Raw genomic sequence first — 26,244 nt, forward strand, 5'->3', positions numbered from 1 at the left:
GCTGGCATCTCCCATTGCTATCATTTTCAGCTTTCTTGCTACGTGACCCTGTTTCCATACTTGGGAGAGGGGAGGATGAATGTCATAGCTGTGCAGGGTCACTAGCTCCTGACAGATCAATGGGTGGCAGGCTTTTCCCCAAGTTGTTGGCATCTCAGATGCCTGCTTTTTTCTATTTGGCATTCACATGTCTCTCAACAGCAGCTTTGGTTTTAGGGTGTGGTGGTATCACCCAAGTTAGCTTTGTATTCAGATCCCTATGCCCCTTCAGCCTGGCAACTTTTCCTGCTGTCTAAAGGATGACTCCCAATGTCTCAATGGGAAGGACTCATTCAGCACCGGTCATTTCCATGGCCAAGTTGCTGTCATGGTCTTGGACCTGCTCCTGGCATGGATGTGGGAGTGAGTGAGTGAGTGAGTGAGTGAGTGAGTGTGTGCCTGTGTGTGTCACCTTGGCGATCAGCAGGCCAACATTCAGACTCGTCTCTTTTGTTTTGTTTTGGACCACACCTGGTGATGCTCCCGGGTTACTCCTGGCTCTGTGCTCAGAAACCACTCCTGCATTCCTGGCAGGCTAGGAGGACCATATAGAATGCCAGGGATTGAACCTAGATTGGCTGCATGCAAGGCAAATGTCCCCCTTCTTTCTAAAGGTCCCCAAGAAGTTGACCGAGACACACTTTAGAAAGTCCTTTCGACTTTGGGAATCATCATGACAGACCAAGGGAGGTTTGCCTTCTTCTCTCCTCTCCTGTGTTGGAGTGTCCTAGATTTTCATAGCCTTTCGTGTCTTTTTATTTTTTTTTTTGCTTTTTTTTGGGAGGGGGCACACCCGAATATGCTCAGGGGTTATTCCTGCCTATGCACTCAGAAATTGCTCCTGGCTTTGGGGACCATATGGGACGCCGGAGGATCGAACCGTGGTCTGTCCTAGGTTAGCACGTGCAAGGCAAATGCCCTACTACTTGTGCCACCATTCTGGCTCAGCCTTTTGCTTCTCCCTCTCTTTTTTCTTTCTTCCTTCCCCCTTGGAAATACATTTCCTTTCGTCACATTTCCTTTGTTCTGTTCCCTGTGATCCTTCTTAGGGTCAGATGGAGATCACTCCTTAGCTTAAGGTTCAAAGAATGTTGCACCATTAAGTTTTTCCTCCCTCATGGGTTCAGGGAGGCTGGCAGAATTGTATGAAGGGAAAGAACTTTGGGGATTACTGTGGGGGTGGAAGGAGCTTCAGGTGGTGTTGAGGGCAGGTCATGGTTGTCAGCAGCTGGACACAGGGGTGGACATAGGGCCCTAAGGTTTTTCAAGAGGCTGTTCTGCGCATGTCCTTGGAACCCCAGGAAACTGATTGAAGGGAGCCAGCCTTTCTTCCACTGGAACCCTGTGCTGCAACACTTTTTTGTTTTGTTTTCTGGGCTTTGGCTCTGGGGCCACATCCAGCCTTGCACAGGGTTGACTCCTGATTCTGTGTCAAGAACCACTTCTGGGGGATTTGGGGTCTGGGGTTTGGAGTTTGATCCTGGGGATCAAAGCTGGGTCAGCTGCTGCTTAGAAAGTTCCCTGCCCTCTCTCTCTCTCTCTTGCCTCTCTGACTTACTTCAGCACATCTTTGGAGGGACACAGTAGACTAGGGGACCTCACCCTTGGTTGTGATTTTCCTAGAACTCCTCCAAATCTACCAGCTCAACCCTGACCTGCAGGCCTGGATGGGCACCAAGTCATGGGGACTGCCGTGGACTGGGGAGCTGAGGCCCATCTGCTTGTAGAGGAAGCACCTTAAGAGTGTAACTGGGTAGAGGAGCTGGGAATGCCTGGGTGAAGCCAGCCTCCTCTATTGGACAAGCATAGTGCTCTGAGGGGCTCTTCCCTCCCCCACTCCCAGACTGCCTGGATTGGAATAGGTGGGTCCCCTGCACTTGGGCCTCCTCACCTGGCTGCCCCTTCCCCAGGCTGAGTACTGTGTCCTGGGCAGAGCCTGCATGGTTGTGTTCATTTCCCTTTTTAGGGGACCTCCTTTAGAGTAGCTTGGTTGACTCTTGGGGTCACCTGTGGTCCTGCCTGTGACATAACTAGGCCCATTACTTCGACCAGCTGAGACTCTCTGCTTCCTTCCTCCCCTCTTGCAGCCTAGCCAGCCCTGGCCCTCTCACTCCTAGAATCCCTTTGCGGGGTGCTCTCTCCTCTCCAACACAGCCTGCCCTGCTTCCCACTTCTTTTTTTTTGGGGGGGGGGGCCCACACCCAGCCTTGCTCAGGGGTTACTCCTGGCTGTCTACTCAGAAATAGCTCCTGGCAGGCACGGGGGACCATATGGGAGACCGGGATTTGAACCAACCACCTTTGGTCCTGGATCGGCTGCTTGCAAGGCAAACGCCACTGTACTATCTCTCCGCCACTTCTGGGTGCTTGACCGAGGGTCCCTTCTGTGAGCAATTTCCTGGGGGGTGGGGGTGACAGGTCATGGGTTCCCTCCTTTCTCTGTGGCTCTCAGGATCTTGGACTTCTGATTTGGGGGGGAGGAGAGCTGGTGCATGGGACCTGAGGGCTCACTGGGCGCTTGAGGGCAGAATGGGAAGGGCAGGAAATTGGAGTCCCGGCAGTCTCTGGACCGGGACACACATCATCTGTCACCCTCAAACCCTCTGCTTCCTCTCTGTGGCCTAGTGGACCTAGCGCCCCTTCTCTGCCCGCCCCTTTGCTATTTCTGTTATCTGGCTCTTGCCGCTGTCCTGCTGGGGTGATGCGAAGTAACCCCATGAACCATGACCCAACTTCAACCCAGCATCTCTAGGGCTCAGTGTGGACAATGCAAACAGAAGAACAGGTCAGGGGACCGGAGTCATAGTACAGTGGTAAGGCATTTGCTTTACACATGGCCAACACAGGACAGACCCCAGTTCGAATCCCGGTATCCCAAGCCTGCCAGGAGCGACTTCTGAGTGCAAAGTTAGGAGTAACTCCTGAGCGCCACCAGGTATGACCCAAAAACAAAACAAAACAAAACAAAACAAAAGAACAGAAGGTCTGTCTGTGACAGATTGAGCTCAAGATGTCCCAGTCCTCTAATCGCTGGCCATCTGAGCAACTACCTCCTGAACTCGGGTGATGTCGTAGATATGTGTGAACCCCAAATTCTGGGGCTGGGGGATACTGGTCCCCTCAAGCTAATGGTACCCACTCGTGTTCTCTAGGCTGGTACCGAGGCTATACCCTACGGAAGAAGTCCAAGAAGGTAAGTGGCGTTTTTTTTCCCAGTTACCACACCATCGTGTGAGGTGCTGGCTGGCCATCTACTCTGCATTGGAGACACTACACTCCTGTCTCTTCTGAATGTACCAGCAGGCGGGTGGGCCGGGACCAGCCACACCTTAGTCCATAGCCGCCAGGACCTTAGTACTGAAAGTACTGAAAGGCGGACCTCTTCTTGTTGGGGTTCCGTGGGGTGTTGATTCACAGGGGCTCTGTGTGGAAAGGGGGGATGTAAGGAGTTAGGCTTCAGGGGCCTCATTGCTTGGGGCCTTGCCTCTGCTATGGAGCTGGTGCAGGCGAGACTCCGGCTGCTTTCTTTCTGCCCAATCCTCAGGCCAGCTTGCCATAGAGAGGGTCCGTCTGGGTGGGCAGTGGGCAGGCAGGGAACAGGCAGGGGGCATATGCTCTTGCTTTCTGCTCTTCACTTTTCCAGGCCCCTGTGAGGTGCAACTGGTGTGCTCTGGCCTGGTGTGGCTGTTTCCAGGGCTGGTGGGTGTCCCTGCCGTCTTTCCCATTGCACTTTTACTGTTGGCTGAGCAATGTGCCCCCCATACTTCACCCCCCCCCCCCAGAGGATGGAGCAGGGCCTCTCATTAATCCTGGACCAGCTTGTCTTGTGATCCAGAGCACTACCAGAGTCAGGGCTGCCACAGGTACCTCTTGGCCGGAGCAGACAGGGAGGGCGGGTACTAATCTCCGAGGGTTAAGTTTGTGTGTGTGGCTCCTTCCTCCCCTTGTGGTCTATGAGTTTCTAATGGGAGACAAACCATCAGCAGGGGGGGACCCAGGGGTGCAGATTGGACGGTGGATTCTTCTCCCTCACCTGACCTCTCCCCACCTGACCTCTTACCTGTTTGACCTTTCTCCCAACCTGACCTCTTCCCTGAGCTCCCACACTGATCACCAGATGCTTTATTTTACTGCCCATCTCCTTGGCCATCTAGTTATTCTCTCAACAGCAGAAGAGGCATTGGCTATAGGACCTTCCTGACTGGTCCATACTGGGCCATCTGGGGCTACCTGAGGGTAGTGAGAGTTTCCAAGCCCCTGGACCATGAGGGTCCTGCTGGGTGCTGCCTCTCTCAGGGAAGCCATGACTCTCATGTCCTTAAGACCACCTTCCTGTCTGCTCTCAATTGGGATAAATTTTCTATTCTTATTTATTTGTTTGTTTATTTGTTTATTCATTCATTCATTCATTTATTTGGATTTTTTGGGCCATACCTGGTACCCGGTAGCACTCTGGGGTTCCTTCTGGCTCTGTGTTCAGAAATCATTCCTGGCAGGCTCGGGGGACCATATGGGATACTGCCGGGGTTCGAATCTGGGTTGGCCGTGTGCAAGGCAAATGCCTATCCACAGTGCTATCATTCTGGCCAGATTTTGTGGCCAGATTCCACCACCTGAGCTGTGACCCTCCCTGACTGGGCTGGCTAGGGTGAGCCACAGTAGTTGGCTGCTCCCAGGGTGCTCCAGCAACTGGACCCTCTGGCCGCAGCCACATGAGGTCATGGTAGAACATGGCCAGCAGCTGAGCCCACCAGCCTCTCAGGCAATGGGCATTCTGGATGAAAGAGCCTGTGTCGCTTTAGCTTAGCACATGCCTTTTGGTGCCTGGCTTTCCCGGCCTTGCCCTGCCCTGGTGCTTCCTTGAGTACCCAAGCCTGCAGCCTTGGAGCATGGGCCATCCCGCTGCCCTTCGTATCTCTGTGCTACAGCCCAGCAGAGAGCTTGCTCGAATCACAGCTGCTCAGCACCTCTTTCTCCTTTGGGGGACATTTGTACCTGTTTGTTTTGGCAATAAAGACCTGTGTCTATCTTCATCTTCTTCCCAAAGGGCATATTTCCTGCTTCCTACATCCACCTTAAAGATGCCATCGTTGAAGGCAAAGGGTGAGTCCTGAGTCTGCTCATAGACTGGAGAATAAGGACTAAAACTGCTGGGCCTCCCTGCTGGGCAATCTGCTGTGGGCAGGTGGGCTTCCCTGCTGGGAAGGTGGGCTGGACAGGGGAGGGATAGCACCCTCAACTCCTTGTTCCTGGAAAGCATCTCCGGGACGTGTGTTCCCAGGAACCTCTCAGCTCCCTAGCTGTGATCCATGGTTTGTTCTGAACAATTCTGCAGGCTATGAGTCGGGGTAGGGGATGGGAGCCCTGGCTGGGAGATTTGTCTCCTAGAGCTCTAAGGGACTGTCCCAGTAGCTGAGCTGGGCTGGGCCAAGCAGAAACCTGGGGACCAGAACCCAGGGAAGTGGTAGCCAGGTGTGTGGCAGGAAGGAGTGGTTCCGAATTTCCCTATGGGCCTAGGCTCCTTCTTCACACTCAGTGAAATATGTAAATGATCAAATTACTAATCATATGATTACTGCATAATGACATCTCGGCTGCTGATTACAAAATTGCCTTTCCAAGCACTGCACTTTGAACATGAAAAGGACTGGCTCGTTCTGCCGTGCCTGTGTGAGATTTAAATGAGGATGATTTAAGATCTCTGTAACGTGACTTATGTGGCCTAAAATGTGGCCTGTAATGTTGTCTGAAACATGGCCTGTAACGTGGCCCGAAATGTGGCTTGAAATGTGGTTTGTAACATAGCCTGTAACATGGACTGTAATGTGGCCCATCACATGGCCTGTCATGGACTCTTTTCTGACTGTCCTTCCCTGTTTTGCCACAGAGTTTCCAAGGGAGGGCAGAGAGCAGAGATCTGATCTTTTGGGGGACAGTTACATCGAATATGGCCGCTGCGTTTGGCTCTGGTGCACTCCTGTGGGTGCAGTGGCTGAGCCACTGAGAGGCCTTGAGGGGACAAAGGTCAGCTTGACCCTGTCTAGGCACTTACACAGGTGTGACCCGAGTCACTCTCTGAGTGCCACCAGTGGCATCTGGGTTTCGGAATGCCACTACCTGTCTGATCTTGGGCTGCAGATAATGGCTTTTCTGGAGCCAGATACAGTTGTGCTAGGAAGATAAAACCATCTCCCCCCAGACCAGCCTATGCTGGCTGCCCTACTGGGGTGGTGGGTGGCATTGCTGGGTTGGTGGCTGTGCATCTGCTGAGTTCCTCCCCCAGCCGTGATGCTTGGAGAGTTTGTAATGGGGCGTTACAAAGAAGAGCCACTCATAGAAGTTGACTGCTCACAGATTGTTGGACAGACATTCTTGGGTTCATGCAAATGGTGCTCTTTGCCCGCCACACTGCATGTAATTCCCATGTGTGGACATGGGAATCATTTTTGTTTTTTCTCCCCTTTGCTAAAAACTCAGAGGCTTTTGGGCGCCCTTGGGAATTGCTGTGGTGTGAGTGTTGAGGTTCCTAGATGCATAGATGCTCTCTCTGGGTCCTTCCTTGCAGGCAGCATGAGACCGTCATCCCTGGGGACCTTCCGCTCATCCAGGAGGTCACCAGCACCCTCCGGGAGTGGTCCACCATCTGGAGACAACTGTATGTGGTGAGAATGGGGGTCTGGGGACTCGACTGGATCCTGGAAACCTTCCCTTCCCCTGGGAACCTGGGAGACCTGGGGGGGTTGACTCATAGCCAGTGAGGGCACAGAAAGCCACTGGTCTCTGTTTTGGCTGCTTGGGGACTGTCCCCTCCACTTGCTTTGTGTTGGGGTATTGAGTTCAACGGAGTTGAGTTACTACATAGGTGGGGAGGGGGCCTCTTGTCCTCATATGGATGAGACATGTGATGTTAGGGAGGTCCTGGTCCCCACCAAGCAAACTGTGACTGAGGGAGGACTGCTTGTCGCCTGTGATGGGGTGGTGATACTAGTGTCCCCTCCTCTAACTGTAAGTTTGAGTCTTAGCATTTGAGGATGACAAGTACCCCCCTTGTCTGACTGTAGGTATGAGTCTTAGCATAGGGGTCCAACTGTATGCCTAGTTCCTCACATTTGAGGAATGGAAGCTCTCTGTTCAAGGGCGTTTCCTGACCTAGGTACATCTTCTTGAAGCACAGCTGGAAATATCTGGTGTCTTGGTTGCCTTTTCTCAAGGTTTGCATGGCAGTTCTTTTTCATAGACATTGTCCTTTGGTTCAGCTGAATTTCTTTTCAGATGGTTGATTTTTGCCTGTGCAGATGTGATGTCATCAGCTCATAGCAGGGTTTCTGCAGGGCTGGCTGTCCTCCCCAGACCCAGGTTTCCTGTGTCCCCTGATTCTCCTGAGCCTGCTGCTGGTGTGCACTGCTCTGGTGTTCCAGAGATGCTCAATGACCATCAGTTACAGTGATTGCTCATTAGGTGCTCACAGAGCTTTCAAGTTGGCTCTGAATATTTTGTAAATTGGAGCAATTTTGTAGCTGATGTTTCAGGCCCAAGTTAAGCCATTCTAAACAATGTGGCTGCAAAATGGTGAAGGGCCGGTATTGCCTTACACCAGACACAGTTTCAGTAGATTCGCCTGGAACAGGCAATACCTAAGACCCAGGTTATTGCCTGGTCAAAGCTGAGAAATTATTCTCTTGAATGCTTTCAGAAGTTTTTTTCCATTCTAGAACAAGAAGCTAATGAGTTAAGAGTAAGAATTTTTAGACACTTGCTTAGGAGTTATGAGAATGAACAGGTAGCACCGATGATTTCCAGTTAGCCATCACTGTTGACCTTTGAGTTTCTGTGTGTGAAATTCAAATGAAGATATACTGAAAAGAAAGTTTGTGAATGTAAGACAATCAGGACTATATTTGGTGTATGGTGAGTGGGGAATCTGAAAATTTGTAGAAAGAAGATCGGGGCCTTGAAATCAAGGCGTAAGAGGTTCAGTAGCTGAGAAGTGATTTTAATGATGGTAGCAATGATCATGTTGAGTTTGTTTTTTGTTTGTTTCGGGGCTATACCTGGTGGCATTCAGGGGTTATCCCTGGCTCTGTGCTTAGAAATCACTCCTAGTTGATGGATTTGGGGGATCCTATGGGATGGTAGGAATTGAACTTAGATCAGCCATGCAAAGCTAAATGCCCTTCCCACTGTACTATCTATCTCTCTGGCCCTGCATTGTCATTTCTTATGGGGCCCATTAAGAATCTTATCAAATGATAAGTGTTTCTTCTTTCTAGTTGTTTCTAGAACACAGTTCCCAGGCAGATCCCCACACTTTTCCTGTTGGTAATGGAATGGGGCATTTTCTCATTTGTGGTATCTTTGTGAAAATTCAGTCAGGGAATGCTCTGGGGAATCTGGGGTCCCTTTCTTCTCTCTCTCTCTCTCTCTCTCTCTCTCTCTCTCTCTCTCTCTCTCTCTCTCTCTCTCTCTCTCTCTCTCTCTCTCTCTCTCTCTCTCTCTCTCTTTTTGGTGCTGATAACAGAGTCACTCATCAGTCTAGTGCTCCCCACTCCCCCCAATCTGTCCTCTTTAAGCAGACAAGCACCACCCTGTCCCATTAACACCTGAGACTCCTCCCATGTTTCTAGCGCCCCCTAGGGGACAGGCAGTATCATTCTTTGGGAATCACTATTCTAGAACCACTGGTTTTGAGCAGAGCCTCATTTCCTGATGAATGGAACTCTTGCAGTTGAAAAACCCGTTTTATTTGGTACCACCAAAATGCACAGTGGTAAGAAGCATGAGCTTACTTGCTTGCCCTTGTGTTTAAATACAGCTAGTGCCTGTAGATTCAGATTTGATGCCCTGTGGATCTGGTGGGCCCTTTCCTGGGGGAGCCTGGCGTGATTGGCTTCTGGTGGCACAACTGCCAGGCGGGTGCAGTCGCTCCAGGGCTGGGTTGCAGTGCACCTAAGGATGTAGGAGACCAAAAGTTTCAAGTCTTGAGGGAAGTTCTTACAACACAGGCATGTTCCAGGAGGGAGGCTCTGCAGATCTGGAGCTTTTTCATTACATGTGTTTTTGCTCAGGGAGGGTGCACTGTCTGCTCAGCAGACTGTGCTTGGGGTGGTGGATGGGATAATGGGGTGCTTACATTAGTGGTCAGCCCTTCCATCAGTCAGTCCTGGGAACCACATTTGAGTTATGATGCGTCCTTTTTTTGGTTGTCAAGAACTGTCTCTGATCTGGACAGTAGTTGAGTCTCATCCTAGAGAGTTCCAGTGCATGTGTCTGAACAGGAAGCGCAGTGTAGTAGTTTCTCCTACCCACTCCTTTCCCTGTGCTTCCCTCTCCCTACTCATCCCTTTCCGTGTGGGCTTCCCTCGCAGCAAGACAACCGGGAGATGTTCCGGAGCGTGCGGCACATGATCTACGACCTGATGGAGTGGCGCTCGCAGATCCTGTCGGGGACGCTGCCGCAGGATGAGCTCAAGGAGCTGAAGAAGAAGGTCACCGCCAAGATCGATTATGGAAACAGGTTTGTTTATGGGAAAGAAACTTTCACCCTGCTGCCGCTTCCTGATAGATCACATCACCACCATCTGCTGCAGAGGTTGGGACTAAATGGTTTTTCTCCGAAAATGCCATTTCCGAACATCCAGCAGAAGGGCCTACTTTTCCTGTTGGTAATGGAACAGGGCATTTTCTCATTTCCAGTATCTTTGGAAAATTTGGGCAGGGAATGCTCTGGGGAATCTGGAGTCCTTTTCTTCTCTTTCAGGAACTTTTACTTCCTGCTCACAGAGAGTGACTTAGAGTGTAGACATAGGGTGGCGTCTCTCTTTTATTTTTATTTTTTTGGGCCATAACCAGTGATGTTCAGGGATTACTTGTGACTCTGCTCAGAAATTGCTTCTGGTAGACTCAGGGGACCATATGGAATGCTGGGTATTGAACCCGGGTTGGTCCGTGCAAGGCAAGCACCTTCCCCACTCTGTTAACTATCTAGCTCAATGTGTGTCTTGCACATGAAAAATTCCCCAAGCTCTTTCTCTGAGATCCAGGGCTCCAAGAGCTGGCACAGTGGAGGGAAGGCAGAGTTGGCAAACTGGAAATACTGCAGGCTGTATATCAGGGTATTGGGTCATATGTGTTTGGGGTCCCTGTTCCTATCAAGAGGTGACACTTTCATCCTCAATGCTTGCCTACCTTAGAGCTGGTCTGCTCCCTGACCCCTCCAGGGGACCCATCGGTGCCAGTAGGTAGTTTTGATGCCAAGGACTCCACCAAACTGGGCTTATCCAGATCAGTCTGAGCCTTGAGAAGGACCAGACGGTTCCCCAAAGCCCATCTGTCTCAGAGCCTCATGGACACTCCCCACGCCAGCCCTGGGATCAGCCCCTTTACACCGACGCCGTTTAGGATGGATGTGATACCAGTTTTAACTTGGAGTTCACTGTGATGCCTGGAAAGCAGCTTAGCTTGATTATTCCCGTTCTCCTTTTCCCCAGGGGACGTAGAGCTCTGAGGATGGAAAGTCTTACCTCAGTCAAGGAGAATAAGGGATCCTTGGTTAAAATCCAGAGAGTCCTTTTGAAAAGTCAAACTCATGGCCCCATTTTGTCTTGTTGCAGTCTACAATTTCAAATGTGAATGATTTCCAAGAAGAGCATTATGAGTAAGAGATAGGTCGGGCATCTATTAGGAATGAGTCAGGAGAAGGGCCTTTCTGTATCTGGCCCACCCCCGCCACCCCAGCTGAAGCCACAGATTTCAGGCGCAAGATATTAGATGCTGCCGCAGTGAAACCCTTGTCCTCCCCCCCCCCCCCTGAAATGCCCACACGTTGAGAGCTCAGATTTCATTTTCTCCTGGAGTATTGTATTTTGAATTTCGGTTCGGAAACCACCTGCTTAATCTGGCAGCGGGAAGCCACCAAAGCGCATTAAGCCGCCGAGCAATCGAGTTAAGAAAGGAAGCCTTTCCCAATGCGATTTGCTGCCGTGATAGGAAAGACAACCCTGACCGACTGAATAGGCTTTTTGCCAGAGGAGTGGGAGTTGGCTTCAGACTTTCTGCAAAGCTCCAGGTTCCGTGAATGCACCTGTACTCATTCCTGGGGCAGAAAGCTGAGTGAGACAGAGTGGAATCACAGTGTTGAGAGTTTGATTTTAAGGGGTTTCTGGAAGCTGTTTGAGAATGTGATGAAGATTATGAAGCATCTCTAGGTGGCCTAGAAAATGTGCAGGCAATCTTGCACACCCATGCATACACTGGCTCTGCCCATCATGTCAGTAGTGTCTCGTCCACACCAGCCTGACCACACCCAAATTGACACTGGTCCTGCCCACCAGGTCAGTATTGTCCTGCCCACCTCAGCCTGGCAGCACCCGCATTAGTACTGGCACCACCCACACCAGCTTGTTGACATCCACATCTGCATTGGCTCCATCCAGAGAAGGACCCTCTTCCCCAGTACCCCGCCTGTGTTGATACCTTACTCTTCACATGAGCAGGAAGGAGTCTCAGTACCTCAGAGAGATGAGCAGCAGTATCTGGAAGCGCGGGGCTTTACTTCATTAGTAAAACATGTCACGGGGCCCAAGTAACAAGAGCTTAAAAGGCCTTTCCAGTCCTCTGCATGCTCCCCACAAACTACAGCGACTGTGACTGTTTTTATGCAAAGCCAAAGCTCTGACATTTGCTTGACATCAGCCCATTTCCCCTCATGTGCTGACAGGCCCCTCTGTTCTTCTTCCCATCCTGGAATCTTCCCTTCCTGGAATCGTCACTGTCCCCTAAAGGAGGACGAGTGAGGTTTGTGAGTGATTCCCATTGATTAGTCCTTGGCTTCTGGTTTCTAACCTGGGCATTCTGCAGGTGTGAGCTCTGCTGCAGGAAGACTGCACAAGACAGATCCAGAGGGGCCTGATGGTGGGCTGGTGACTGGTGGTCTCAAGGTCTTGCCCCTTGTCCTTGAAACCCATCAACATAGTATGACTGAATTGAGCCTTCCTGGATTCTTTGTCTTAAGACTGGAAAGGAAACTTCGGCTTCTATGGCAGGAAGGAAACCCCCACAGCAGCGTCTGAGGCTGGTTCTTGGGTCTCCATCCACGCATGTCCCTCTTTCTTCTCCTCCCACTTCGGGAAGCCCCACTCTGCTCCTACTCTGCTTTCTCTCTGGAATTCCTTTTGTCTGATCTGTCAACAGAAACCCAGTCTGGCTGACTGGCTGGTTGGTGGGTGGGAGCCTCCTCCCCAGGCTGTTGTGCGGGGGAGTGTAGGGAATGAGAGAATTGTCAGAAAGTGCCTCCCCATGCGGATGGACCCAGATTGATCAGGCAGATGTTGCTCGTGTTTGAAGTGGCCCCTCTACATTGCATCTGGCCAGAGACTTGCTAGATGTGGTTGATGAGTTGTTCCATATGCTCCTTGTATTCCTTGCCGAAACACAGCGAATGTCTTTATCGAAAATCTGGGCTGACTTGCAAATTAGAACTAGCTCTGGGTTGAAAGGGGGTTGGTGGGTAATATGGGGGATGGCAGTGTCAGGGCCAGTGGGGCCTGTGGCAATGACCTGGCTTCTCCTGCTCCCTTTGGTGACATTAATGTCAGGTACATGATATAGATGTCCTAGGAATATATTGTACATTATATTGTATATAGTGTCTGCTTATCTGCTTGTAATCACTTACACTCATATGCATATATGGACACACTTTGTTGATGCATACTCAAGTACATATACAACTTTTCTTTGGTTTGCTTTGGCGGGCCACATTCAGTGCCACTCAGGAGTTATTCCTGCCTCTACACTCAGAAATCACTATGGCAGTGTTCAAGGGACCTTCTGGGATGCTGGAGATTGAACCTGGATTGGCCACATGCACGGCAAATGCCCACCCACTTTGCTATAGCTCCGGCCCAGTTCTGTCCTTCTCTTTTCTAGAATTCTGGACTTAGACCTGGTGGTGAGGGATGAAGATGGGAACATTCTGGACCCGGAGCTCACCAGCACCATCAGTCTCTTCAGAGCTCATGAAATTGCCTCGAAGCAAGTGGAGGAAAGATTGCAAGAGGAAAAGGTGCGTGGGGCCTTGTGCTGTGTGACCTGAGAACATTTTTGCATCAGGGAACTACCTGCAAAGTCCCAGATGTGTCACTGAGGTACTTGTGGATCTGACCACTCCACAAAGCTCTCACTGGCGAAATGGGAGAACCCTTAAATTGGAGAGTGGCAGGAATGTGAGTGGGGTCAGAGTAGTGCCCGATGAGCTTTCTCACTGGTCAGTCATGTAGGCCTTGGATGGGGTCTCTAGGCCACAGGGGGAAGTTCTCGGGCCTTTTCCTGAAGACCTGGGGTGGAAGATAACTAGGACTGAAGGTGACTAGAACTAAGCTGTGTTTGGAAGCTTTACTTGAACAGAAAAGCCAACACTCTGGTGCAGCAATCCAGTCATGGTTCATGTGGGTGTTGGCAAGTCTGCAGGAAGGAGCCCACATCTGGGCCGGCCTGCTGTGGGGTCACTACAGCTTTTGAGAGCTGAATGTGGGGACATGGGAATGGCCCATGACCGTGGGCCCTGCTGGCTCTGTCAGGGGTGCAAGCTAGCTGACCTGTGCAGCTATGTTATGTCTGTCCATCTGTTTGTTGGTCATGCTGTCTTCTGTTCACCCTCAGTCACAGAAGCAGAATATGGACATGAGCCGCCAGGCCAGGTTTGCAGCCACCCCATCCCTGGCACTGTTCGTCAACCTCAAGAATGTAGTTTGTAAGATTGGAGAAGATGCGGAGGTGCTCATGTCTCTTTACGATCCTGTGGAGTCCAAGTTCATCAGGTCAGTAGGGGAGGAGGGTGTTAGGGAGATAAGAGCCACTCCACCCTGGCCCCCTTCCTGTGCTTTCTGGGGTCAGCTTGATGGGGCTGAGGCTGGAAACTTGGTAGAGGGTCCCGGGCTCAGCCCTCTTCACAGTGACCAGATTTCTCTCGCTGGTCCAGGATGTGTTGGTGAGGCAGGATATAGCCATAATTTTTGTTTTGTTTTGTTTTGTTTTTCTTTGCTTGTTTGTTTTTGGGCCACACCAGTATCGCTCATAAATTGCTTCTAGCAGGCTTGGGGGACCATATGGGATGCCAGAAATTGAACCCAAGTCCCTCCTGGGTTGGCCACATGCAAAGCAAATGCCCTACAGCTGTGCTATCTCTCTGGCCCATAGTTTTGTTTTTTTTGTTTGTTTTGTTTTGTTTTTTTGTGGGTCATACCCCACAGTGCTCAGGGCTTACTCTTGGCTCTGCACTCAGGAATCACTCTGGTTAGTGCTTCAGGGACCCTATGGAATGCAGAGGGAATTAAATTCGGGTCAGCTGCATGCAAGGCCAGCATCTTCCCCACTGTACTATGCCCCAGACCCTGACTTGTAGTTCCGGTTCCTCTTTGGTTTGTCACAGACCACAAGGCTAACATGGAACTTTTTTTTTTCATTTTCATGTGGACAGAAGTGGATTTTGTCCTTGGTCATTCTCAGGTTTTATAGACTGACTTCCCATAGGTCTGACTCCTTTCTTGGGGGCTCACGTCCTACCGGCTAACCTGGCACTGTGGACAACCATGAGTGTGTGATGTTTCCCTATGGCCCCTAGGTCTGTGACCAATTCCCTCAGTGAACAGATTGGTTCAGAAATTGAGGACTTTGAAATGCCAGAGCCTGCTTGTCCGTGGCATTCATAACCCTGTGGGCATCCAGAGTGGAGCCCTGTCCCCCTCCTGGGTTTCCATAGTTCATGTCTCTGTTGTCAGTTCATGAATGCGGCCCATTCCAAACCTTGGGCATGAAGTGGGGAAGGGGTATTGGTCCCTGTGGCTACTTGCTGAGCCCAGACTACAGTTCATGGGCCTGTGTGTTCCCAGTGTGGAGAGCTCAGGGGGGGGCTGTTTCAGGCACCCTGTAATCATCAGGGCATAATTTGCTCTTCTCTCTCTCTCAGTGAAAACTACCTGGTTCGCTGGTCGAGCTCAGGGCTGCCCAAGGATATAGACCGGCTGCATAACCTGCGGGCAGTGTTCACGGTGAGCCCTTCTGCCTGCCATCCTCAACTGTGCTCAGGGACTGCACCTCACAGTGCCGCTACTCCCATCTCCCTGGGACCCTGAGGGTCATTCTTCGAGAGTCACCTGCCTCTCAGAGCTCGGGTCCCTGGCCCTGATCCTGGGATCTGAACCTTCAGCTTCTGCCTGTCCCTCTGCTACCTGTGACTGACTCAAATCAGTGCTCCAGCCTGATCCAGACAGATTCCCCTAATGGGGCGGGGCATAGTGGGTTGGACCCAGGTCACTGTGGAAACGTCTCATCTCCAGGACCTGGGCAGCAAAGACCTGAAGCGGGACAAGATCAGCTTCGTGTGCCAGATCGTGCGCGTGGGCCGCATGGAACTGCGAGACAGCAACACGCGCAAACTCACCTCGGGGCTGCGAAGGCCCTTCGGCGTGGCAGGTAATCAAGGCTCCTGGATCTCCTTACTATTTCTGCAGCAGCTGGGAAAGGGTGACCTCGGGCTAGGCCCGATAATGAGTATTTCTGGGGCCAGAGCCATAGCGTTTGTCTTGCATGTGGCTGACCTGAATTTGAACCCCCTCATCTTATAGGGCCCCCTACCTAAACATCACCAGGAGTGATTGCTGAGCACAGAGCCAGGAAGATCCCCTGAGCACTGCACCCCCAAAACATAAGCAAAACAATTAGGAGTGTTTCTGTCAGAGAGAAAAATGGTCTCTTGGTTCTTTTCAGGGTGGTCTCAAATAGGCATGGGATTCTGGGTGTTGAGGGCCTGGGATCCCCGGGACATTCTCATGTTGGGGTGTACAGTGAAGAAGCTCTCTGGGGAATACTATTTGTGGGGTACATTTATGATGCTTGGGGCTGAGGAAATTGGATTTAGGGGTGTTTGCTCCCAGGACAGACATTGGTGATTGAGAGGGGCCACCTCAGCTCTGTACTATCTATCGCCTGGCTCTGTGCTCAGGGCTGATTCCTGGCTTTGAGTTTAGATCTTACTCTGGGCTCTGTGCTCAGCAATCATTTCTGGCTTTATGCTTAGGGATTATTCTTCGCTCTATGCTCAGGAATCTCTCCAGGCCCTGTAGTAAGGACTGACTCCTGGCTCTGTGATCCGGGATCAGAGCTTCTGGGACTTGGGGGACATATGTGGTACTGGGGATTGAACTGGAATCGGCTGCGGACCAGGCAAACACCTTCCCCACTGCACTATCTCTGCCCCACTGATACTTTTTTTTTTTTTTTTTTTTTTTTTTTTTTTTGGTTTTTGGGCCACACCCGGTGACGCTCAGGGGTTACTCCTGGCTATGTGCTCAGAAGTCGCTCCTGGCTTGGGGGACCATATGGGACGCCGGGGGATCGAACCGCGGTCCGTCTCCTAGGCTAGCGGAGGTAAGGCAGGCACCTTACCTCGAGCGCCACCGCCCGGCCCCCCCACTGATACTTTTTATTAAAGTACTTTTCCCCCTTTTCTGCCTTATTGGGTGGCTTAATGCTATGCAGTTACTTGTGGTGGTGCTTGGATAAAGCTGACCTTTCAGCATCTGTGTGCCCACCTTTATTCATCTCTCAGCTCTACTACAGTCTCCTTAAAGGGGGGCACTAAACCCTATGACCCACCCCCTCCGAGCCAGATCTGCCCCATGTGGTTACATCTAGCTCCCACTCCTGGATAAACAGGACCCAGCCCAACTCCTCTTCCTTCTCACTTGCCACTTCTCAACTGCTCTTCACCAGGGAACCTTTTGCCCACATAGCCAGCTCTGTTGAAAGATGGTGGTCCTTGAATTTGTTGGATGAACGAAAGGACAGGGGATTCACTCAGTGGAGCCCACACTCGGAGCCCCAAGCCCCTATGAGCAAGTCTCTGTTTCTGTGAGAGTCTGTTCTGCCTTTCAAGTCTGAATAGACTTTAAACTTGTCTGCAATGCCCCTGCCCTGCGTTCTTGGCTGCTCTGGATCCTTAGACAACTTTCTGCCACTCTTTTGTTTTCTGATGATTGCATTTAAGCACAATCATCTCTGTTCTCTTCTTGTCCTCAGTGATGGACGTCACCGATATAATAAATGGGAAAGTGGATGATGAAGATAAACAGCATTTCATTCCCTTCCAGCCGTAAGTAGGAGGCGTCGCATGGACTTAACCTGTGCTAATGTGGGAAATGTATGTTTGTAGTGACTATCTTCCTAATAAGCCTATCAGCTCAGCACAAACAGGGCATCGATGATTTTCTAATCCTGAGATATGTCCAGGTAGTCACAGACCCAGCCTGTCAGTCTCAACAGCCGTCACAGGCGAGAGCTGGTTTCTGTGCTTGGAAATGGGGGTTTTCCATGGGATCCCCGACTTGCCAGATCACTCCGGACAGGCTGAATTATAGGTCTACTTGGAGAGCGACTGTTTCTTTGCATAATTGATTGATTCTGCCAGCAGCTCCGTTTTAAAATCCTGTGCTGGGACATTCATCACAAGAGGCGGCTGTTTTTCGCTTTTTAAATAGAAGCCCAGGCCAAATAATGATGAATCCCTTTCTGGAAAGTGAGAAATGCTGCTTTGAGGCAGATAATCATACTGCTAGGCTTTCTGGGCAAGGCAGTAGCACCCTCCCTGCAACAACTCGTTGAGCTCCTTTCAGCTTTGGTCCAATGCTCACAGGCAGGCTTGGGGGGCTTGCAAAACACTCAGGGAGCTGGATGGAGCTGGTTCTCAGTTTTTGAGGGGAGCCCTGGAAATGGTTGAGAGTCAGGGTTATTTTCTAGGCATGTGGATTCATGAAGGCTGGGTCTGCTTTTCACTGCTGAGCAGGGTGCAGATTGTGGGGAAGAGATGGTTCTCCTAAGGGGCCTGACACCTTCCCAGAAGACCACCTGGGAGGGTGGGGGAGAAACATCTCTCCTGGGCCTCTGGCCTCCATCTTCACAGACCTTGGCTTCCTTGAGGCCAGTGTGTGTTAGTTTGGTAATCCTAGTTGCTGGCTGAGGGGGTGTGTAGAGTCTGGGGACCTTCTGTGTGTGGCCTAAGGAGCCCCCAGGTTATGGGGAGATGGGGGAGGTCCCTTCCCTTTTCAGAGAGGTGAGCCTAGCCTGTCCGGTCATACACTTAACTTCACTTGGATCCCCCCTGTACTAGCAGAGCATGGAGTTGTTCTTGTTTGTGGGCAGGTTATCTGGGAAGGGCTTCAGAACATTCCACTGATGTCTACATAATAGACTAGCAGGCAACCCTGGAGCATCCAGATTAAAGTCGGGGTACAGCTCTAAGCATTTCTCTGTACCCAAAGTACGTAGAGCTCCCTTGTGGCTCCTGCTCAGTATGGTAACCAGTAGCCAACAGTAGTTTTCTACTCATGAAAACAAAGTCAAATGAAATGCTCCATCCCTCCTCCTCAGCCCTGTTTTGTGGGGTTGCGACCCTCCTATTTTGTGGCTGCTATCTTGGACAGTGCAGAGGGAAATGAGCTCATCAGGACACTGGCCATGAATGGTGCTGCTCTGGGGTCACAGCCGCTCTCCACACTTACATGTTCCCTAGTTAACAAGGGGGATTTATCTCTGATGTGGACAGACGCTGACTTGGTGGGCAAAAGCAAGTGTAAAGATGGTGTCAAACATTGCTACTTTTGGAGCAATAGTACGACTGGGAAGGTACTTGCACACAGCTGACCCAAGTTCGATCCCCAGGGTCTCTGGAGGCCCTTCAGGAGTGATTCCTGAGAGCAGAGACAAGAGTAGTAAGTCCTGAGTACTGCTGGATGTGGCTCCAAAACAGAAACAGAAAGTTGCTCTTTGCACCTGAGAAATAGGACTCCACTTAGCTGCTTTAAGGCTTCTCTGTTCTTTGAGTTTTGGGTTTCTTGTTGCCCAGAGACACCATTAGTGCCAACAGTGTGAGAAGGGTCATGCAGTGGTTACTTAAGTTATTATTGGAGATGAGAAGCTCAGGTTAATTTTAGGTTTATTTCTCTAAGCGTCCTGAGCAGTGAGAGTTGGAGTGATGTGCCCCTCTTTTTTTCTGTCTTTTGGTGAAATACCCACATTGAAAAATATTGTCACGTGTTCAGCCCCAAGTGTCATTGGTGACTTCCTGCCTCATTAAAGGGAGACGCGTGTCTGGATTAATGTTTGCTGTGGTAGGAACAAAAGAGCAGCATGACTTTAATAGCCAAAGAAGCAGCGAAAGCAGTTGTTGGGGAAAGGCCGTGCTAATGAAACCGGTTTTTGCTCCATTAAAATTGATTTATGATATCACCAGATACGTTTTTAGGCAAGGAAGACCATGCGCTGTTGTCTCTTCCTCACTCTCTCTTTTTGAAGTAAATTAAAACAGTCCTCGGCTCTCTTGAGTAATGTGGACTCAAGTGACAGACAGCAGTGTCTTTGTTTCAAGGGACAGTTTTCAGAATTATGACTGGGCTTCAGATTCTTGCTCATTCCCCATTGTACCCCACGGTGCTCCATGGATTTTCTCTGACACACAGTGCCTGCTTATATTTGAACTCCAATTTCTGTATCTAGCTCCTGCCCCTGGGGCCCTGAGCCTATGGTTTTGATTTGGACTCGTGCTCCTGTTTCACACTTGGTCTTCATCTTCTGCAAGGGGTGATGCTGTTGTCACTACAGAAGGGATTGTAGGGCCCATTGAGGCACAGTTTGAGGGAGAGTCATTGCTCCCCCAAATGTTCCTCAGTGGGCCTTTTAATCCCTTCCCAAACAACCAGGTGGGAGGGTTTTTGACTTTTGTCTTGCGTGGCCATTCTCTTTCTCCCCGGCCTACCCACCTCATACTATGGTTGGGGTGGCCGAAATGGAAGAGGAAGCCAGGACCATGTTTTGAGACCCCTCTGGCATCCAGTTGCAAGCCCCTCACCCATGTCTCATTGCCATATAGCTGAGGAATGAAGGGGGTGAGGGGCGACTCGTCAACTTCTTATGTGGTCTAGCAGTTTCCTGATCGATGCTCTCCCCTGTCTCTCTTGTCACCCGTCCCTCCCCCCTGTCCTTCGTTGACTTGCCGACTCTCTCCCACTCGGCGGTGACGGTCTCTTGTGTCCCCTCGTTACCGTACCCTCCGGGGCCCTGTGCCCTTTGTCTCCTGTGGTCTTGGTCGTCCCATGCCCTCCAGGCTCGCGTTGGATGACGCCATCCGCCACAAGCCGCTCAACATGTCATCCCGTTTCTCACCCAGGGTGGCGGGGGAGAGTGACTTCCTGCAGACTGTTATTAACAAAGTCGTGGCCGCCAAGGAAATCAACCACAAGGGCCAGGGTACGTATCAGGGTCCCCCTACCCTGGGAAGTGTGCCATGTGGTGCGGTTGGGGGATGATGGTGGTGGGGGTGAGGATTGAGTAGTGACTATGATGGTAAATGTGATGGTGGTGATTGAAAGGAGGGTGATGTTTTCACCATGGTGGTGATGGTGAGGATGTGTTCATGACAGTGATCATGACTGATATGTTTATGATAGTGAGGATGGTGGTGATGGTGATGGTTGAGGATATGTTTATTCTAGTGATGTTTTAATATAAAATATAAAGTCCTAGGTTGGGGGTGAGGAGGTCTTCCAGCACGGCTGGGCCCGGCCCGGAGCCTGCAGCCCCTTCCACCTGCGGGCCTGAAGGTGCAGGATAATGGTGTAGAAATCATTACAAGCAGTCAGTTAAAATTTTATTGTAGTCAGCTCAGTTGATTCCATGGCCCAATCTGCCATGTGCAAACTGTGCCATGTCTGCCTAACTCATCTTTTTCTCAGGAGCTCTTTCCCTTTCAGCTGGTCTCCATGATTTCTTGCTGTATTTTCTCCTCCCCTAGCCCCCGCAGGCAGCACCTTTATTCCAAACCTTAGACGCCTCCCAGGTGTGGGTAGATCTGACCATCCCAGGTGATATTAGCATATGTGGCATTGGGGGGGGGTGACATGATAGTGATGATGATTGACCTGTTTCTGATAATGATGATGATGTTTGATGTTTGTGATGGTGGTGATGGTGATGTGTTGGGTTAACCTGTTTCCATCCTATTTAGGATATGCTTGTTACTGATTGGTCAGAAGCACCTTTGGATGGAAGCATCCTTTGGATTTCACCCTACTTGTTCTCCACCCCAGGATGCGATCTTGTGCTTCCAGATCTCAGGGAAAAAAATCACTTGCAGTTTTGTTTTACCACACTGAGCTCTCTTCTTCTTAGGAGTGGAAGGCTTGCGTGTTCCCGAACCTGTTTCATTTCCTTCACCATGTGTGGATTATTTTCTGCATTGGCGTTTGCTTCCAGACCCATGTCCTCTAATCCCCTGTGATCGGGCCAGAGTCTTCTGCTTCAGAGATGATTGACATGTTTATGATAGTGATGATGTTGGTGATATTTGTGATAGTGATGCTGGTGTTGGTAGCGGTGATTGAGGATGCGTTCATGATGATGATGGTTGATACATTTGTGATAGTGATGCCCGTAGCAATGGTGATGACGGTGGTCTGACATGTTTATGATAGTGGTTATTGCTGATGTGTTCATGCTGGTGGCAATGATGGTGGTGGCATTGAAGATGATCATGAGATGCTGCAGTTGCTGACAATGGTCACCGTGATGGTGATGAAGAGGGTGTGGTCATGGTGGTAATAGAATGCCAGTATTCTCTGATGGCAGTCTGTAGAACTGTGTGTTTGTGTCCAATTCCCAGCCTCGGAGGGCCTTGGTTGCCTTTGTAATTTGTTGTGAGCCAACCAGTCCCCCCTTCCCCCAGAGGAAAGATAGAGGGGGACAGGGGCGCCTCTAAAGGTTTAGAAACCTCAATGAGCTGGGGAGGTCATGCTTGGTCTTGGACTGTCTTGGCCACTTAGCAGTTACTTGTCCCAGTTACTCCTGACCAATAGGACAGATGCAACCACACCTGCTGTAGAGCAAGAGGCTGCTTGGTGGGTTGTTTTTGAGGGGGCCTAGGTGCTCTGTGGAGTCTAGGTACACACTAGAGAACCTGCTTCCAAGGCTTCCTCTCCTGGCTCTCTTCTCTCTGCTTTTCCTTGCTGGATCCCAAGCCCCATCTTTGCCAGGACCTGTTCCCCAGTGCCTGAGAAGGTGGCCTTGCTTTGCACACTGCTTCTCCTCCAGCCTCGCCATCGAAGGCATTTCTCCTCCCCCCACTGCCTGCACTTGCCGTGTTTAATCCTGCGCTGACAACTTTCCCAGCGGCCGACCTTCTGTTGGCAGAGCAATGAATCAATCAGCCCGGCCGGTGACAGTTGGCAGCCGTGCTAGCCAGGAGGGCCGCCAGAAACCAGCTGTTTACCAAGGTCCCGTCTTCCCCACCTGCGGAGGGGCTGAGGGGGTCACCTTCAGGGCACCTCCCTCCTTCCCCAAGGCCCCCACTCCTGACAGCTGGCCTTGCCAAGGACAGACAGTCACCGAGGGACCCTTGATGTTGAAGACACAGTGATGGAGAGTCAAGGGCCTTTGTTAGGACAGGATGAAGGGACTTGAAGAATCTTCTGGATCAGTGTGTTCCACCACTGTTTCCTGCTGAATTGTGGATGTCCAAAGATACTACTCAGGGGTAGGGCTCGGGGGGTTTCTCTGGGAGTGGCTAACCCTAGACTTGAGGTGAGCTACTCCAGGGTTTGCTCCAGGTTTGCAGCTGGCATCTGGGCCTGTTTCCTTTGGTGCCACCCTAATCTTCTGGCAGAGGTACCAGACCACATGACCCCAACCCTCTTGTAAAAATCAGATCAGATCCAGCTTTGATATGTTTTCTCACCATCACCCACGGGAGAGGTGGACATTGGGGACACATGGGAGGAAACATGAAGGGGTTCTGACCCTTCCTCTGCCACCTTCTTGGCTGCCAATCCTAGCCTGAGGCTAGTGCCACAGGGACCCATGTGACCCCAGGGCAGGTGGCGCTTTCGGCCTTAATTCGACTGCCATATCCATTCCAGCTCCTGATTTCTGTCCTCTCTGGCCTCAGTTTCCCCATGTGACCTCTAAGAGAGTGGGTGAGGTGGGTTCCTATCCTACCCACTCTTGGCAGAGAGGAGTGGAGGCAGCCATCACATCCCTCCTTTTGCATCTCTCGGACTGGACGCCACACTCATTCCTGGTGCTGCCCCATTTGCTGCCCACTGCCCAAGCCCACTGTCCCCTGCCTGTTGCTGAGTATTCCTGTTGTCCCAGTTACTCCTGACCAATGGAACAAATGTAGCCACACCTGCTGTAGAGCAAGGAGGTGCTTGGTAGGTTATTTTGGGAATGGGCACTGATTTGGAGATACACCTGCTGGTGCTCAGTGTCCTGATAGGACAGTGCTTTGGAGACCCTGTGATTTTGACCTCCTGCATGTAAGGCCTATGTTAGTTCATGCAGGCGGCTCCCAGCCCTTCAGACTTTTGTGGGTCAGAGAAGTGCTGATTTGCTCTCCAAAACTATGCTGTCAGCTCTGGAGCAGAAGGAAATTGAGACACTTCTGTCCATGGCCAGGATAAAGCATTTCTTTGTCTTTTTTATTTGTTTTTTTTGGGCCACACCCAATGGCTTTAACTCCGGTCTCTGAGCTCATGCTAGTGGGTTTGGGGACCTTATGGGATGCCGGAGATTGAACCCAGGTTGGCTGCGTGCAAGGCAAACACCCTCCCTGCTGTGCTGTTGCTCTGGCCCCAGTGCTTCTTTCCTTTGTCCTTGGCTTTTCAGCGGGTTTGAGCTGGTGACACAGAACTTCTGCCAATATGTGTCTCTCCGCAGTGTCTGTTCCTGCTCATCAGAATGGAAGAAGGAGACTGCCCTCTTTTCCCTGAAAGCCAGGCCCCATTTCTTTGCCCCTCTTTTCTCCCACATCTGTTTTTCTTATAGGAGAGGATGTCCCAGTTCCTAGTTGACTGTACACTGAAGTGAAGTGGGCTCTATGGAAACTTCTAGAAGTGCTCCAGGTAACCATACCTAGTTTGTGCTTCTTCTGGTTTCCTAGGTCTGTGGGTGACTCTGAAACTGCTTCCTGGGGACGTGCACCAGATCAGGAAGGAGTTTCCACACCTGGTAGACCGGACCACGGCTGTGGCCCGAAAGACGGGCTTCCCGGAAATCATCATGCCTGGTAAGGACTGTTTGGGGGGAAGTTGTTCCTTGGAGTTCACCCACAGGTGTCCCATGGACCACATATGGCAGGTGACAGAAGCATAAAGGCAGGAGCTATGAAGCGAGTGCTCACCACAGAGGGGCCCTGCCAGCCTCCTCTGACATTTCAGTTCTTTACATCTTGGAGTATTTGTCCTTAGGGAAAGGGCAGCAGCAAGAGGGGAACTCCAACTGTCTGGACCCTTCCTCTACCTAGGTGAAGTGGAGGGTGTTTGGGCAGGTGGGCCTTATGCTCTGGAGCTCACCTGAGGGCACAGTTGGACAGGTGGTTTGTTAAGGGATTCAGGTACCAGCACAGCTGTCAGTACTGGGCCCCTAGAACTTAGGCCCATCCCAAGGTCCGCAGGCCCCAATGACAGTGAGTTTGTAGAACTCTCTCAGTGGTGAGGCTGTAGAGCCTTCCCATTCTATTCTGAGCTCTGGGCTGTAGTGAAGCATCTGTGTCCCACAGAAGTTTCTCTCTCTCCACCCCACAACCTAGCAGTGGGACCCTAAAGTTAGCTTCTAACTGATCTGAATGAAGCAGGTCAGAACCTCCTTCACTTGAATGTTCTCTTCCACCCACCAGTGTTTCTTGTGTATAGGGCTTGTGGTGGGTACAACTGGGTTCAGGTGACAGAACACTCAAGTCCACATGTCATGGAGCTGGTCTGAGCTCATTGATCTGCTCAGGAGACCCGCAGAGCTTGGGCGTCAAGAGGTTGGTGTAGAGTCTGGTTGCTTGGGTGTGATAGGATCTCATAGGCCCCTGTGAATTTGGATGGATCTTTGCTCAGGAAAAGGGATAGGCCAGAAGTGACCCCCTCCACACCTCAATCAGCTCCCAGCTTGGCAATGCTGACTCTCAGAGGTACCTTCATCCAAGGTCCCACTTTGGATTTTAAGCACATTAAATAGATAATGTGGTTCATCTTAAGGTTAATCTGCTGCCTTTGCATACAACTTCTTTGTTCCCAAATAATATTCTTTTTTTTTTTTTTTTTTTTTTTTTTGGTTTTTGGGTCACACCTGGCAGTGCTCAGGGGTTATTCCTGGCTCCAGGCTCAGAAATTGCTCCTGGCAGGCACAGGGGACCAAATGGGGCGCCGGGATTCGAACCGATGACCTCCTGCATGAAAGGCAAACGCCTTACCTCCATGCTATCTCTCCGGCCCCCCAAATAATATTCTTAATAATAAACTGGTTTGAGAGTTTGGGAAGTGTGCTCCGATTTCTCCTTTCTATGGTGGCATCATATTTTGGCTTGCAAATAGTGCTCACATTGATAATCAAGCAAGATGGAGCCGCAGCCCGAAGTCACATGGCTAGTGGGGGCCCAGGCCACCCCATGTCTGAGGACATGTCTAGATTCTTTTGTGTTCTTGGGGAGAGGTGCCTGCTTGTTGCCTGGGCAGAGTTAGTCCTCATGTTTCCAGGCAGAGAAGGCCCCTTGTTTCTGCTGCCTCCCTGTGCCAGGGTTGATAGGGTGTCCCAGCATCTCCAGTGCCTGGAGGAGAGTTGTTGGGGAACTGTGACAGTCACTGCAGCTTCCTGTGAAGCTCAGAGAGCTGGAATCCAGGTTCATCCAAGGGTGTGCTCTGGTTTAGGAATTCCAAGCTCCTTGCATTTTGACTTGTGATGCCTCTTCAGTTGGTGGCTTGAGCTTACAGGAGACCTGGGAAGCCAGTCACACCAGCTTCCTTCTGTGAATCAGACCTCAAAGAGTGGTGTAGGGCATGGAAACAGGGCCAGGTGGTGCCCGCCCAGGGTGGTCAACATGTCGCAGTGAGTGTGGCTGCTCTGTGGTAGTCGTGAAGAACATTGCCCCCACTAAAAACTCAGAGTCTAAATCAGCATCTGAGTGCTGCCCTAGGGCAGCTCCCAGCCCCACCCCCAGCATCAGAAAATCCCTTCAATAGAGGAAGCTGTAGAAGGTGCTATAAAATTGAACAAACAAACAAAATAAGGTGTGGAGAAAAAATAAATCCAAATATCAAAGTCGAGAGGAAAAAAACCAAAAACTGGAGAAAACTGCAGCAGCTCTGGAAGTAGGGGTAGCCAGAGACCTCAGGGAAAC

The 26,244-nt window shown here is 50.9% G+C and overlaps 1 protein-coding gene across 1 annotated transcript in view; it reads left to right on the forward strand.

The window, feature by feature from the left end:
• The window catches only part of DOCK1 (dedicator of cytokinesis 1), a 254,913-nt gene that overhangs the window by 23,083 nt on the left and 205,586 nt on the right, over positions 1–26,244 (forward strand). Inside the window, exons 3-13 of the mRNA XM_049790591.1 lie at positions 3,191–3,231; positions 5,086–5,141; positions 6,604–6,700; positions 9,404–9,552; positions 12,966–13,101; positions 13,698–13,855; positions 15,004–15,085; positions 15,374–15,509; positions 17,115–17,187; positions 20,194–20,336; positions 24,022–24,147. Coding sequence (XP_049646548.1) covers positions 3,191–3,231; positions 5,086–5,141; positions 6,604–6,700; positions 9,404–9,552; positions 12,966–13,101; positions 13,698–13,855; positions 15,004–15,085; positions 15,374–15,509; positions 17,115–17,187; positions 20,194–20,336; positions 24,022–24,147 — 1,197 coding nt within the window. The remainder of the gene's footprint in view (positions 1–3,190; positions 3,232–5,085; positions 5,142–6,603; positions 6,701–9,403; positions 9,553–12,965; positions 13,102–13,697; positions 13,856–15,003; positions 15,086–15,373; positions 15,510–17,114; positions 17,188–20,193; positions 20,337–24,021; positions 24,148–26,244) is intronic.

Source organism: Suncus etruscus, chromosome 17 (assembly GCF_024139225.1).
Source record: "Suncus etruscus isolate mSunEtr1 chromosome 17, mSunEtr1.pri.cur, whole genome shotgun sequence".
NCBI classification, from domain to species: Eukaryota; Metazoa; Chordata; class Mammalia; order Eulipotyphla; family Soricidae; genus Suncus; species Suncus etruscus.